General features: G+C 42.4%; 1 protein-coding gene across 5 annotated transcripts in view; it reads left to right on the forward strand.

Moving 5' to 3' along the window:
• LOC141804248 (E3 ubiquitin-protein ligase RNF220-like) overlaps positions 1-12,936 on the forward strand; it is a 29,028-nt gene extending 16,092 nt beyond the window's left edge. For 3 of the 5 annotated variants that reach the window (XM_074688587.1, XM_074688584.1, XM_074688586.1), the window contains exons 8-11: positions 5,038-5,149; positions 7,377-7,571; positions 7,977-8,051; positions 11,227-12,935. In XM_074688587.1, the coding sequence (XP_074544688.1) occupies positions 5,038-5,149; positions 7,377-7,571; positions 7,977-8,051; positions 11,227-11,298 (454 nt within the window). In that variant the 3' untranslated portion in view covers positions 11,299-12,935. Of the gene's footprint in view, positions 1-5,037; positions 5,150-7,376; positions 7,572-7,976; positions 8,052-11,226 lie in introns of all 5 variants that reach the window. The other 2 variants (XM_074688588.1, XM_074688589.1) reach the window with 2 other exon arrangements.
• Positions 12,937-14,750: the final 1,814 nt, after the last annotated feature.

Raw genomic sequence — 14,750 nt, forward strand, 5'->3', positions numbered from 1 at the left:
CAAATGAAAATGAGATTTGTCTCCTTTCGTTACATTGATACATTGTACGTGTGTGTGTGTGTGTGTGTGTATTTGTGTGTGTGTGTGGCATTGCACAGGGCAGCTTTAGTGAAATCTCTCAGTGTCTCTGATCCCAGATGGGTAATGATCTGGTCGCCTCCTGGGGCGTCCTCGTTCCCTTGCTCATTCCCCTGCAAGATAAATGAGCTCTCTCTCTCTCTCTCTCTCTCTCTCTCTGTTTCACACACACACACACACACACACACTCAAACAGATATATACACGTACAATGCCTAAGACGCTCTTTCCCTTTCCAAGATAAATGGCCCCTCCAATGCCGCCAATGCGATTGCTGCCAAATTTGGTGCTCCAGCTGGAACAATGCGGAGAGATTTCCATGTGGTTTCTGCAAATAATTGAATCTGTCCTCAATTTGGAAGTGATGAAGCTAGATTTCTCCCCCCCTCCTCTTCGTCTCGGCACACACATACTTACAGACACACACACACACACACACACACACACTTCCCAGTCTCTCTTGTTACCTCTCTCAGGTTCTCTGTTCTTTCTCTTTCTCATCTCTCTTCTCGTCCCGTCTTCTGTCTCAATTTTTCCCAGGCACTAAACAGCGTCCTCTCCTTCCCTTTTGCCACCTGAGACCCCCCCCATACACACACACACACACACACACAGAAACAGGCATGCATTGGGCTGAGGCAGGGGAAATCAATAGTGACTTAAATGTTTTATCACGGTGTGTCAGTGTAGTTAAGGCCTCAGTTAACAGGGTGCAGCTGGGAACGACGCTCTAAAGGGATTTACCGCTGCTATTTTCACCGCACATACATGTGAGATTTACTTCCCTACCTCCTGTATAAAATATTTTCTGGAATATTGTGCCAACATATTCTTTTACATGACTTGTTTTATAATTTCATCGGGTTGAGAGAGGAACAAGGAAGGCCAAAATGTAGGAAGACAGTAGATTAAGACACAGGTCTGATTGAGATGGATGGTGGAGGCCCTCAGCTACACACAGACACACACACGCTAATGAAATGAGAAATAGCCCCACACACGTAGGGGACAGAGCGCTAAATAGAGGGGAGGTGAGGCCATCTATCTGTCTCTGTCAGCCTCTCCTGCTCTTACCAGTCACCATAGGGATGAGTGGAGAGAGAAATGCACAGCAGTTTCACTTTCTTTCACTCACAAACACGCTTGCAGCAGTCAAAAAGCCCTGTGGGGCAGTAACTGAGTTGGAGTAGTCACAAGTTGTGTGAATGGAAGTTGTATTTCAGCGTTAGTTCCTCAGGTTTTATGATGCCAGACCTTCAGATCAAGGCCACAGCTTCAGTTAAAACCCACCGAGCCAGAGCCTCGTCCCTTCTTGCTCACAAACCCTCAGACATAAAACCACTCACAAACATGCAGCAGACAGATGTTTAGAACATACCAGTGAAAATCTGGAGTTTCCCTTTTTTTAATCAACCTAAATCAGAAACTTGCCTTTCAAAGAGTAGTGTGTAAACCTGCTCCATTGGTTAAAAAATAAGCTGCGAGTGTGCAGTCTGCAAAAAAAAACGTGACTTCTCTGTAAATTTAGCTTCTTGGTCACTATTTTAAAAAGACCTCATGTCCTCGAGAGGAATGGAAAGAATTTAACCTTTGTATACACCTTATTCTAAAAGAAAAGACCATGAGACCATGAGAACGAAAGACATTCAAATTCGAAAAGTTACAATATTTGTATTTTCTCAGTTTTCATGATGAGTCCTAATTAGTGCTGCACGATTTGGGGAAAAGGTGCGATTTGCGATTAGGTGGACAATATTGCGATTGCAAATGTGCTTGCGATTTAATAAAAAAAGTTGTGTCATGATGAGTCTACAGACTTGCTTGGTTATCATGGAGAAAAATCTGAATTGCATGTGCTGACATTGCAATTGCGATTGCGATTGCTATAATCGTGCAGCCCTAGTCCTAATGGACCGGTCATTTTTGGCTGGGAACACAAAGATGTATAACATGAAAATGAAACAAAGACATCATGAGGGTTTTAATCTGAGTATTTTCAGTTTCTTCACTTTTAGGCACATTTATTAGTCAGATTTAACATTTTTTTTTAAAAAACAGGAAACTAATCACTTTGCATCATCTCCTGTAAGCGTTTGTTTCCTGTGATGAATCAATTAGTTAGAAGCACTAACTCAATCTTTTCTTTTTCTAGTATAGTCAAGAGAAACGCAATCAAATATGAGTTTTGTAAGTTTTATGCGGTGTTAAAAATGTAAGCCCTCCCACGCTGCAAACACTCACCCAGGAGCACCTTGTATTTTATTTTCTTACCCAGATTAAGCTGTTGACATGTTTTTTGGAGCAGGATAACAAGTTTTCTTAACCCAGGTCCCAGAGTGATGTCATTTTCTGCCTTACAGTGGAAAAAAGCTGACACATGCACAAAAACCATGCCGTCTTCCTCTCAAGGATTCTCACCTGAGCTTCTTGCTTGTTGAGAGGCTGTTTATCTCCTTGCGTGTCAGATTTAGCCCTAGAGAGTTGTCTTTCCTTTCCTTGGCCCTGTGAAATCATCCTGTTCTCTCTTTTACCACCAGTAAATCTTTGCATCTTTCGTCCCCTCCTCCACCTCTTTGCACGCTGTTTCAACAGCCACAGCCACATAAAGATAGATTAAAATGTCCCTTTAGAGCATTGGGAAATTAAACAACTTTCTATAAATTAGCTCTGCTGGATGAATATTCATAGTACAGGAAGATGGGATAATTAGAAGGAATGTTTCTGGGACAGAAGTGTCTGAAGGACAGCTTTCCACGACTCCTCCCCTAAACTCACTTTGACACAGGAGGGATTCTCCTTCCCAAGCGACAGACGTCTTTATTCGAGCTGGTAAAAGAAAGAGCCCAGCATTTTTTTTAGGGACAAACCTGTTCACTGCTTTATATGCTCACAGACCAATCAAGGCTAAATGGCTTTTTACAAGCTCAGAAGTAATAAGAGGAGAGGGTAAAGCACTTTATGGGGATGGAGTGGCCAGTCAGACTGGAAGTCCCAACCAGGACTTAACAGACAGAGGGAGGGGGAGGAGCTGGAGGAGGCGACTTTTCCTTTGGATTGTTTGAAGGTAGCAGAATTAGATGCTGGTAGTTCAGTGGTCTTTGACTTTAATGCACAGGAGTTTAAGGCCTGTTCATAAATAGTAACTCTTGATTAAATATTTAGTATCAGAAAACCAAACCTGCACCACTGTTAAGTTTTCACTAAGTCTTTGTTGCTCCTCCAGTAGTTTCTTGCAAAAAAAAAGTAGACTAAACAGTCTGTACATATGAGACCTCTCTGCTGAGCTCTACAATGTTTAGTTTTGAATTAGTTTTTTATTGATTTTGGATGTTAGATTAATTTTAATGAGCCTCAGAAGCTTCAAGGAAGTAAGGTGCAAAAGCAATCATACTGTATACAGTACAGCACCCAGCTCCTAAGAGGAAATGGAGAAAGTCCATCCTTGTTTTCTCCTCCTGAGGCCTCTGCTGTTTGAGGATGCAGCAAATGAAGCCATATCCCGAGACACACTCACACACGCACACGCAGCCACTTATCGCTCTCTCCTGCCCTCATCCTTCCCTCTCTACGCTTGTCCTTCCCCATCCAGATCAATACCATAGATCAGCTAGCTATCAGGCTGCAAAATGACCACATCACCATAAACACACACTCACTTCCTTTTAAACACACACACACACACAAATGCACACACTGCTCTTGCAAGTGGATGGCCATAATAAACACCAGCTGGCTCGTACGGCCTCGTCTCGCAGCGCCAAATCATCAGCAGCAGCAGCGTTGTGGTCTGTGTGACTGCTGTATTGATTTAGTTATGGCTGCTTCATATGCTGGCCGACAGTGTTAAATGCACATTTTCTGTTATCATGCTGCACATTAATCAGAGGCTGCTTAAAGGCAGGGAGAACGCTGGATGGAAGGAAGCAGGGATGAAGTAGAGGACATGAAGTGAAGAGGAAACAAAAACAGAGGAGGGGAGATAAACAGTGAAGGATGGACCAGATGAAGGAAACACCAAAGAGGAGGTTCAGAGGATGGAAAGTAAACATAAACAGTTTGGGAGGAAAAAAACAGTCACTAAACTCAAGTGTATCCAGAGAAAATCTGAACAATGAACAAAAGAGTGGAGGATTATTTAAAGACAGGCTGCAGTTGAAAATGTGCTGAGGTGGGATCTTTGAGCAAATTGTGAAGATTCCGAAGATAATGACGTGCAAGTGTTCAGTAGCAAGTGTGTGTAGCAAAAGCAGGTCTGTGCTGCAGAAAGGTCCGTGTTCAGATGACTTAAGCCAAAAAACTTCACTCATTTTAGTCATTTTCCACAAGAAATGTCAAAAGTGTACAGGTTTCAAGTGTTTAGATGATGAGTAGAAAGATGAGTGTCCACCAAGAGTTTGTTCTACAGCATTTTGAAGATAAGTTGTAAGTTGTAGCTTTGCTGTGATTGAAATCTTGCTGCATCAGACTTTAAAAACTTGCTTTAAAATTGAAGGCAATGAAAAATGAAATAACTTCTTTTTAGATGTTAGATGGTATAAGTGTTTTTTTTTGTGTTGGCGGTAAACCGTTGCTAGATTTCAAAATCTGCTAAGCAACACTTCCACTCCTACTTAATAGTGACTGCTGAGTCTTTTTAAATTAATCTATATGCTTCATATTTTCTTGCTTGCATCTGATTGGTGATTAACTTATAATCTCTTGGGCACAGTGGTGTTCACAGATCTAAACTTATTTTAATGGAGTGTTGAGAGTACAGTGAAAAATAACATAAAGTTGAGAAAGTGGTGCTGCATTTGGCTTTGATAGAAAATAGGAGCCCTCGTCATGTTTGATGATGACAGTTTGTCATGATATACTGTAGTGTGGCCAATAAAGCTTGTCTAATTTCCCTCAGAATGTCTTGTAATTTTGTTAAGCAGATTGCCATCAATGTGTCTTCTTTGTTTCTCTCTTCTTCAGGGTAACAGAGGAGGAGTCCACGGCCACCACCATGGAGGCTCTGAAGGCTCGGATCAGAGAGCTGGAGAGGCAGATACTGAGAGGAGACAGATACAAGTGTCTCATCTGCATGGTGAGTCAAATGTGATATGAATGTTTCATGTACATCAATTCTTATGAGTACTTTCATCCCTTTTTTTCTGAAGACACTAAGCCCAACTATTTCAAGCTCATACAGAGGTCCATAAGTTTATAGAACGCTGATTACTGCAAGAGTTAGCAGCAGATGAAGTATAATGCATGAGAAAGATGTTGGTGTTTGGTTTAATGTACCGCTGTCTCACAGTCACAGAGATGTCGTGATAGTCTTGAGTCTGGTCCTCTGAAATTGAGTATTATAAGACCACAGCAGGATAATAGTGACCATCCTTTACCACGGACCAGATTTTTCCTCCTTTTGTGATGACTTCCTGTGTGTTGAACACTACTTGTTCAGTCTCTGTAACCACTGTAGAAACTGCCTCTCATTCCCCCTCACTTTGTTGGTATCTTGGCTGCTCTGTAAGGGAACTCGAGGTGTTGTGGTCGTTCGTGCTCCTGCATGGCTTTGCAAGTCAGCTGTACGTGTGCCTGAAAATCCTCCTGCAAATACTGGCTTCTTTTCCCCGTCTGGTTTCAAGGCCTTAAAAACCTCAAATCTGAGAAATATTCTGACAAACTGAGCTCAGATTAAATATTAAATGCAGGATTCTGGAGGAGTGTGATAATAGTGGTGTGTTACTGTGATGTGTGACAACAGTTTTGGACTTGTTCAGGTGATTGATTGGACTCACCAATCAATAATATCAACCATGTGGCATTCAGCCATGACAGTGTTATTCTCAGAGTTCAACTCCACCTGCACCCCCATCAGTGTTTGTGTCCCCCACTTAGTGACAACTTCCCATCCTGTCACCCTTCGAGCTTGTGGACAAAGCAGCATCGGCATCCTTTGTGTGTGTGTGTGTGTGCATGTGTTTGTGAGTGCAAAGCGGGTAATTACCGACGCCTACGCTTCCTAAAGGTCGACGGGTGCCTGAGGTGACACGGAGGGCAAGGCACAGCGATCGATCATTCACCACTCCTTGGACACACAGCTCCTCTCCACTCATCTGTCACTGTCCTTCATCTCACTCTCCCTCTCTCTCTTACACAGACACGCACACACACTCACACACAGATGTCTTACCTGTACTCTGTCTCTGTACCTTGTTACTGTGCTCCATCCTGTCACCGTTCTAAACGTTGTGTATCTCCGAGAAGTTAGTTTTGAGCGGCTGTAGATGTCCTCTGCAGCTTCAGTAACACTCAACACGGTTTGCATTGATCATTATCTTGTAGGTCTGAGCGAGTTGTACGTGAAAAGGAACGAGTTGGCTCCAGAGGTCTTTCTTTCCTCGTGTTGAAACAAGCGCAGAGCGGCTTTAGTCCTTTTGGTAGATTTCTACCCCCATCTACTGGCAGATCAAGGAACTGTTGGTCTGTTTTGAGGTTCTGCATTTGAGCAAGCAACAATACAGCATTAAAAACACACACGCATATACTTAATCATACTAAAAATTAATTAATCACATATTTAACTCGGAATGAAATAGTTTAATCACATCTCTTTTGATAGTGCTGATGTGCATTAACACTTTCAGTGAACATACATTATCATTTTTTGGTCCTGTGATTAATTTTTTGACTGAACGCCATGATCACTCATTGTAGAAGCATTTGGGAGTGGAGCAAATGGTAGTGAAAGGATATTGAAGTAGCTACCAAATCATTTTTTAGGTATTCATGATTTTTTTTAGTGTCCAAACCAGAGCTCATCATTTTACCTGTGGGAACTCTGATTGTGTAAAAGCATCAGTGCAGGCACCATACAGTGCTAGACGATCCTATAAGAGTGAACAACAGCAGTGTTAATGTGGTGTGTTGTGGTTATGTGTTGGTTTTAAGCACTCCTTGACATCCAGTGATCCCTGGAAAATGTTGATGGACTTGCACTGTTCAGGAGTTCTAGTTTGGTTGATTTTTTTCAGTTTTAGATTTAATCACGTGTGTGGTGGCTTACACACTCCTGAGTAAAGTTTTTCAAGTTTCTCAGTGACCGTCAGCAGCTCATCTTTGCTGTATGAAAGTCAGTGTGGAGTACATCACAGCAGTGTTCTCATTGGCCGGTCTCATTCAGCCCTCGTTTGAGACTTTGTCACTTTGTCCACCTGCGTGATTGTTGAGTGTTGCGCTCAGTACCAGCCCGCCTCTATGATTAGCTGCCACCTTTCGCCTCCCCTCCCCTCTCCTCCCCCCTCCCTCACCCCTCCCTTCCGCAGAGGAAGCCTGCTATCCAGTCAGGTGCGGAGATCAAGAGTCTAGGGGTGTGGCCAGGGCCCCGGCCACTGGCCAATGAGGTCGGAGAGAGGCAGCCTAAGTCCCTCCCCCTCGGCCTGTACTGCCTGTACAGGGGCCTTGTGATTGGTGGCTACGGCAGCGGCATAAAGAGGCTCCTCCCACAGCCCCTACGGAGGGTAAGGCACTCCCTCCCTCCTCCGCTCCTCTTCCTCACCCTCCCTCTCCTCCTCACTCATCCCTCCATTCTTTTCCTGAGGAAAAGAAAAGAGCGCCCATCAAATTGGGTTCATTCACGGCTGTCTTCCTTGTCTCCTCTCCCTCTGCTTGCTTCCCTCGTCTCTGCTCGTTGCCTGCCCAATATGTCGTATTTGTGCGTGTGTGTATGCAGGTTGCCGGTTCAGTTGCTCCCCATGCTGCCTTGCTCAGTGGTTCTGTGGCTGTTGGCTGTGTTGTTTCATGGTTAGTGGTCTGATGCTATCGGTCAGGGAGTGTACGATGTTGTTTTGGTAGTTGTTGCCTGACACCTTTGTCTTTCTTGAATTCAGTGTAACATCTCCTTTCTTCTCTCTCTGTGTTTTTAGGACTCGTACACAATGCCACTCACCTCCATCCAGTGCTGGCACGTCCACTGTGAAGAATGCTGGCTCAGGACTCTGGTACGCACACACTTCCCCACACACACCTTGTACTTGCTACAGGCCAGCTCCTCATGACATGCAGTTATTGCAGCCTCATTTCATAGTCTGTGAGATTCTCTCTGTAGCTGTGCCCCACAGGGAGGGAAACTAAAATGGAATATTCCCCAAATGACCTCTTCTCCACACACACACACACACACACACACACACACACACACACACACACACACACACACACACACACAGAACAAAACCCAGGCAATGCAAACACATTCACTTCTCAGTGGTGGAAAGTTTAGATGGAATGGCCCCCAAAAGGCTTGTTAAAATGTGGGAATAAAGTGGTCAACTCCAGCCTTCAATGAGTTCTACACAGCGCCTCAGGTTTAAACACGCACACACACATGCACACACAAAGTGGTTTTGTTGGTTATTAGTTAGCCTAATATATTCAGTAGCGTGTAATTAGCTGGTGATAATGTGGTAAATGGAGCGCAGTATTTCTGCTGCCGGGAGGATTAATGCTCTACTCGATGCCTTTCTTTAGCTTTCTGTAGTTAGATTCTACCATCTTTGTTTACTTCTTCTCATCTTTGTGATTTCTTTTTCTTTTAACAGTTAGTTATTACCATTTTCTAGAGAAAAGCTGACATGCATTTCTTACCAGCTCATTCTGGTAAACATAGATTACTACTTTAACGTTATACTCCCTTTCAGCAGACTGTCTGCTACAATTTGGTGTTAGTTGCAGGTTTGTATGATAATTTGTTACCTGACAGTGTTGAAAATTATGATGACCCAGTACATATTTCATATTCCGGATTTTAGTATCCAGAAATTTCCAGAATCCGGATCGTACTTTTACATGTGTCAGAAATTATCGTGACCTTGTCTTGTACTGTTTTGCAAAGCAATCCGGACATTTATCGTGGAGTTATATACACACATGGTGAAAATAGCCCTATCTCACAATGATAAAAAAATCCTTTAAAAAAATCCTGGATCCAGACGGTGATCTGGATTGCTACCAAAATTTAAGCACCTCTCTCCTATCCCATTTTGAACATTTTCTGAAAATTTAATCAAGATCTGTTCATTTCTCTTTGAGTTATGTTGTTCACAGACAAACTCTCCCAAAAACAAAACCTCCTTGGCAGAGGTAATGAAACAGTATAATTAATAATTATAATTATAATTTGGCATTTTGATGTCTCCAATGATTGTTGGGAACATGTGTTTAAGATAAAATCAATACTGATTCATGAAAAGCTTCACGTGACCACAAACCAAACAGCCTTTCCATGTTTTATAAATGACTTTCGCTATTTTATTTTATCCTTTTTTCACTCAATTTTTAAGAGAGACCATAAGAAGAGATTCTCTTCTGAGGGCCATTTTTTCCATCCGCCCTGTTCCTGAGGATTGATGTGAATGTGTGTGTTTGTGTGTTCATACAGCCATGCTTGCTGCCGTAGCTGCTCTAATGTATGGGGCATTAAACTTGTAGCCTGGAGACAGTTATAAAACAGGGAGGGCCAGGCTGATCAAAGTAAATGCCTGGGAATCTAGTTAACGTCAGTCCAGCCCCTCACCGCTTTAATGAGCGAGACAGCTGGAGCTCAGCGTGACGGGCACACACCCACACACTTACTGCCTGCACCAAACAGAAATACACAGAACAGTTGGGATATAAACAAGAGGTAGGCTCCTGAACACAGTGTACATCTGATGGTTTCAGAGATGAAGACAGATCATAGAGTGACAGGTGTGGTCATATCTTGGAAACTTATGTAAAGTTAAAAGTATATATGCTCCTCTGATCTCCTTTTTTCCTCCTTTTTTCCTTCTTTTTGCACTCTTCAGACATGAAGAGACTGTTTTGAGGGCTGTGGAGCCACAAATCCTCTTAGCAGGAGTGTGTGAGATCTGTCAGACTCTTGCACCACCTCAGTCCTCTCACCTTTTGGTCTTACCTTGACCCTGTGCACCCACTGGAACACATTTATACAGAAGCATACAGGAAAAGAAGCTCATAAATCTGTGAGGGTCAGAGGAACCTGAACACTTTTTCTGGACAGTCAGGGTTTGAGAGGCACTGCAGGTTCTTCAGCTATGAAATCTGTGCATTTTGTGGTACCAGTGCGAGATGTAACACAAACACACACAGCCTGAGTGTTTCTCAATGAAAGACCAAACTCACTCTTACACACACTATCCACCAGGGCTGCTTGGTAGATTTTAATTTGTAATCCCAGCAGAGCAAACTTTAGATAATATCACATCACAATATTCTCAGTTAAACCCTTTACTAAAAAAATACTGAATGAACACAGAGGATGCTTTCCCACTCAGAATTCAGACTTTACCTTTTACACATTTGACAGGGTTAGTTTTGTTGCCTGGACATGCCAAACAGGTGGCTGAGGCAGAACATGTAGAACAGAATTAAATCATAAGAAGAGAAGCAAAACTGTGTCTTTTATTGTTTTCTGGAAGCTGTAAACACTCATCACAAAGAAGCAGCAATCTCTGCAGCTCTCTCTCTAAGTTAACTCCAGATGTTTTACGACACTTCCACAATCTGTTTACATTCGTTCATACATCTGTAACCAATGCAAAAAACAGCACAGACAGTGAAATCTGTTGGCGGGAATGTGCCTGCACTTGCAAAAAGAGAGGAACGCGCTGAGTGGTTGGTAGGAGCAGACGGAGAGCTGGAGGACAGCAGCAGCAGAGACCACCCAGTCAGAGTGTTGTTACAGTGTCAGCTCTGTGGTGCATATTATCACCTGCTGCTTTACTGGAGATGGCACACTATCAAAGCAGGGCAGAGAGAGGAGGAGAGGGCTGAAGGACTGAGAGAAGATGCACTGCTGCAGACACGTTCACACAGAGGAGGGAGAAGTAGTGTCAGGACGGGTTTTTGTTTACCTGTAAGATGCTGGTACACGTTCAAGAGACAAACAGTGTTACACGCCTTTTGCAACAGTACAGGTACAAGTTGGATTGGACGTTAGACTGAGAACAGCCCTTTTTAAAGCTGTTTCAATCTGTGCTCAGTTCTGTTGATTTCATTATGTCACAGAGGGAAAAAAACTATCGTCATCTCTTAGCTTTGGGAGTTCAACCTCTTGTTCCAGTGTTTCCCCTTTGTAAAGAAAAGCTAACCGTTGTGTCTCTTTCTCCTTCATAGGGGAACAAAAAGCTGTGCCCGCAGTGCAACACCATCACCTCACCCGGAGACCTAAGGCGTGTCTACTTGTAAAGAGCACACCCACCCTCCTCTCCCACCCTGCACCTCCTCATCATTCTGATCCATTCCTCCGCTCATTTTGGATTTCAACGCCCTCTCTCCTAGCCTGGGTCTACCAGCTCCAGACCCTCCAAGAGCCAACAGAGGCAGGACAAGCTGTCTTTGAGAAGCCACAGACTCTTTTGGAGGTTCAAACTGGATGAGCCGAGTAGAAACTCACTGACTCTCTGGCTGAGTGCTGGCTCATGACAAAAAAATAAAAGATGAAGATCTTGAACCTCACAGATGGACAGGCTTGTTTCCTTTCCCTCGCCAGCATCCCTTTCTGTACATGTGACGTGGTTTTCCACTGAGGGACTTTTAGTCAGTGGAGACACCCAACACCCAGCTAAGCCCTGCTGAGACCTGGTAGCTTCACACAGCCGGAGCTGGAAGGAACTTCTTCATACAGACTCCAAAGACTTCTTTTTCCCCACTAGCTCTTCTTTGACATTTCAGTGGTGCTGAAAAAACAGGCTGTACATCAAGAACTCGTCGGAAAGCTTCTTTCTTATTGGTTCCCTTTTTTTTGAGGAGGAAATTTATCTCCATGCCCCCGTTGCTTAAGAGAATTTTAAAAAAGGGCCTCCCCACTAAAACTGAGCTTTCAACCAACCTGAGAAAAACCTCACAACCTTATCAAGGAGTTTGATACTCCTTCCTCCTCCTCTTCTCCTCGCGAGCCCTTCACTCCTATTTGTCCCTTTTTTTGTGGTGTTCTAGTGAAGTAAACCAAAATTTTCCCTCCTTCAAGATGCAGTGCAAGCACATGTAATATAGTTCTATGTATGTTTACAATGTTGGGTGTAAATGACATAGAGTTCACGCACACGCATACACACACACATACACACACGCAAACACACACACACAAACACATGCAGACACAAAAGTATATAATATCAAAGTCCTGTTTTTAGCTGGAAGGGTTGGGGAATGATGTTCTGGGAAAAAATGGCTGGAATTAAAAAAAAAAAAAGCCTTCTGTATTTTTAAAAAAGAAAATCATTTGAAGATCCTTCAAAGTTTTATTTCACTGTACAGGAATAAAAAATCTAAATAATAATAAACTACTCAAGACTAGATGGTCAAGATTTAGATTGTGTAATTTTTCTGCAGAGTACCATGAAAAAAAAGCAAGGAACGATCATTTTTTTAGTTGAATGGTGAGTTTCTACTTCAGCAAACAAGCAGAAAAATGCTCTTAAGTTGCAACACTGTCCAACTGAGCCTCCTCTTGTTGACCTCCAGCTCTGCTCCTCCTGGAGTAACATCCTGCTCAGATCATAGTCTAGAGACGTTTTCTTTCACCCCTTCATATCTCCCTAAAAGTGTTTTCCATTGCTATGCTGCAAAAACTTCCTTAAAATGGCGACCGTGAAGGGCAGCTTCTTTTTAGCTAAAACAAATTTGGGGAGTTTCCTGTAAAAGAAGGATGGCCGAGGCCGAACTGGCAACCACCAGGACCTGCAGCATCCTTTCCCCCTTTTCCCTTTACGACAGCAGCAGCAGCAGCAGCAGCAGCAACCAAGGTGGTGGTGTGCTTTGTGTTTGTAAAACTATGTATTCTGTGACGTCTGTATTGTTGTAAGAAATGCTGAAAAAAATGAAAAAATAAAACTTCTCAAATACAACACGCTGTCTTTTTTTTTCCTCACAAGACGCAGGGTTTGAATCTGAGCCTGAAGAGGAGAGGATTGGGTTTTACAAGACAAGGGGGAAGTTTTCTTTAATGAATATTTGGTGAACGATGAAAATTTTCCTGAGCTTATTATCAGACAATAGGTCGTAGGTCTAACACTGGGCAAAAATCAGAATGTGAAACACTGAAGCATCACATCAATGCTTGTGTAAGATGAGACTTCTCTGTGTTTGAACCTTCTCCATAGATTCATTGTTGAAAATTCTAGTTTGAAAGAGTGCTGTTTTTAAAATAAATTTCTTAAAGGACTGTTCCAGTTTTTTAATTGGGGTTGTGCGAGTTGCAGGTCACTTGTTATTGTACTTGGCAGAACAGATCCGAGTCATCTCAACTGCTTTGATCCTATAGAGCCCGCTACATTTTACATATTAAGTTTCAACAAGGCTGTACGTTTGAAATATGTTGAACACAAGTCATTATGTTTTTTACTTTTACATTTCTGAGAGATACAGCCATTTCATTTTTGCATTTACAAAATAATGAGTGAACTTTTCTCTTTTTTCATTTCTTGCATTTTTTTTGCAATTAATTTGGTTAGTCTGGATGTAAGTCTTTACATTTTATTTACTTTACTTTATACTATATATATGGAGTAAAAATAGTTTTGTTTCTTCTAAAATTTCAACCAAAGTTTGGGGTGACAGAATACTCAAAATATCTAATATCATTGAACTTTTATGTATCACTAGGTTAGATTTACTCAGTAACTTTTTCCATGTTGGTTTTGGTAAGTTTGACTCTTTGGGGGTCAAGTGCTCATTGTTGCCCTGAGGCCTCCTCATGCATCTATCAGAAATTGTTGGTACTATGCTTTTTTTTGTACCCTCTGTGAAAAGTTCTTCACACTGTTATGTCCTCCAGTAAAATGCCGTCGGAGATGTTTGTTGTCACCCCTGCTGCTGATGCAGGCTTGTTAACTATGCCACGATGTTAAAGCCTGTTTTATTCGAAGCATGTACATTTCAGTGCATCCTTGACAGAGTGAGCCATTATGAAGTGTTGTTTGAGGCTTACAAATTTTATTGTGAAGGAGGAAGTCCCAGCGGGAGGTGAGTCTGAATGTTCTGTGATCAGTTCTGCATGGCGTGCTGATTGTGTGGTTGTTATTTGTGCATTCCTCGGTCCTGCCAAACAGAGTGGGTGAATTCAGCCCAAAGAAGCATCAACTCAAAGGGCATGTATGCTCACATACTGCATGGTGGCCCTTAATCCTCTGACTGAAACTACTTGATACCATTAAATTATTTTGTAGATAAAACTTGAAAAAAATAATCTCTACATATTTCAGTATAACTGTGTTTTGACAAGACTCTGTGACCTGGGTACTCCACTATCATCTGCCTGGCGACAACAACAAAAAATCTCAGACAAAATGTCAAGAAAATTGGACCACTCCTTGGACATCTTTTTGCGTCAACCGTTTTGATTTCTGAATTCTTTCACAAACAAAAGTCTGAAGGTGGGAGAAATAGTCTAAAACATGTCAAGTTTCAAAAGTGCTCCTATCCTTTTTCCTCAAAATTTTAGCTCAAGAGCTCCTGAGCTATTCCCAGTACGTGTCCTGAATCTTCCTACTATCAGACCAAATGAACAACAGCATCCATTACCTACAACTGGTAAGACATGAATACTAAATCATAACATGCATCATTTTGAAGCCAGGATGACTTGACCACCTTGAAAAAGCTGCAAGGATTAAAAAAATAACCCTACAACAATCTTA

This window comes from Halichoeres trimaculatus, unplaced genomic scaffold, assembly GCF_033239565.1.
Source record: "Halichoeres trimaculatus isolate MK-OKI-2021-1 unplaced genomic scaffold, fHalTri1.1 fHalTri1_scaffold_15, whole genome shotgun sequence".
Classification (NCBI taxonomy): domain Eukaryota; kingdom Metazoa; phylum Chordata; class Actinopteri; order Labriformes; family Labridae; genus Halichoeres; species Halichoeres trimaculatus.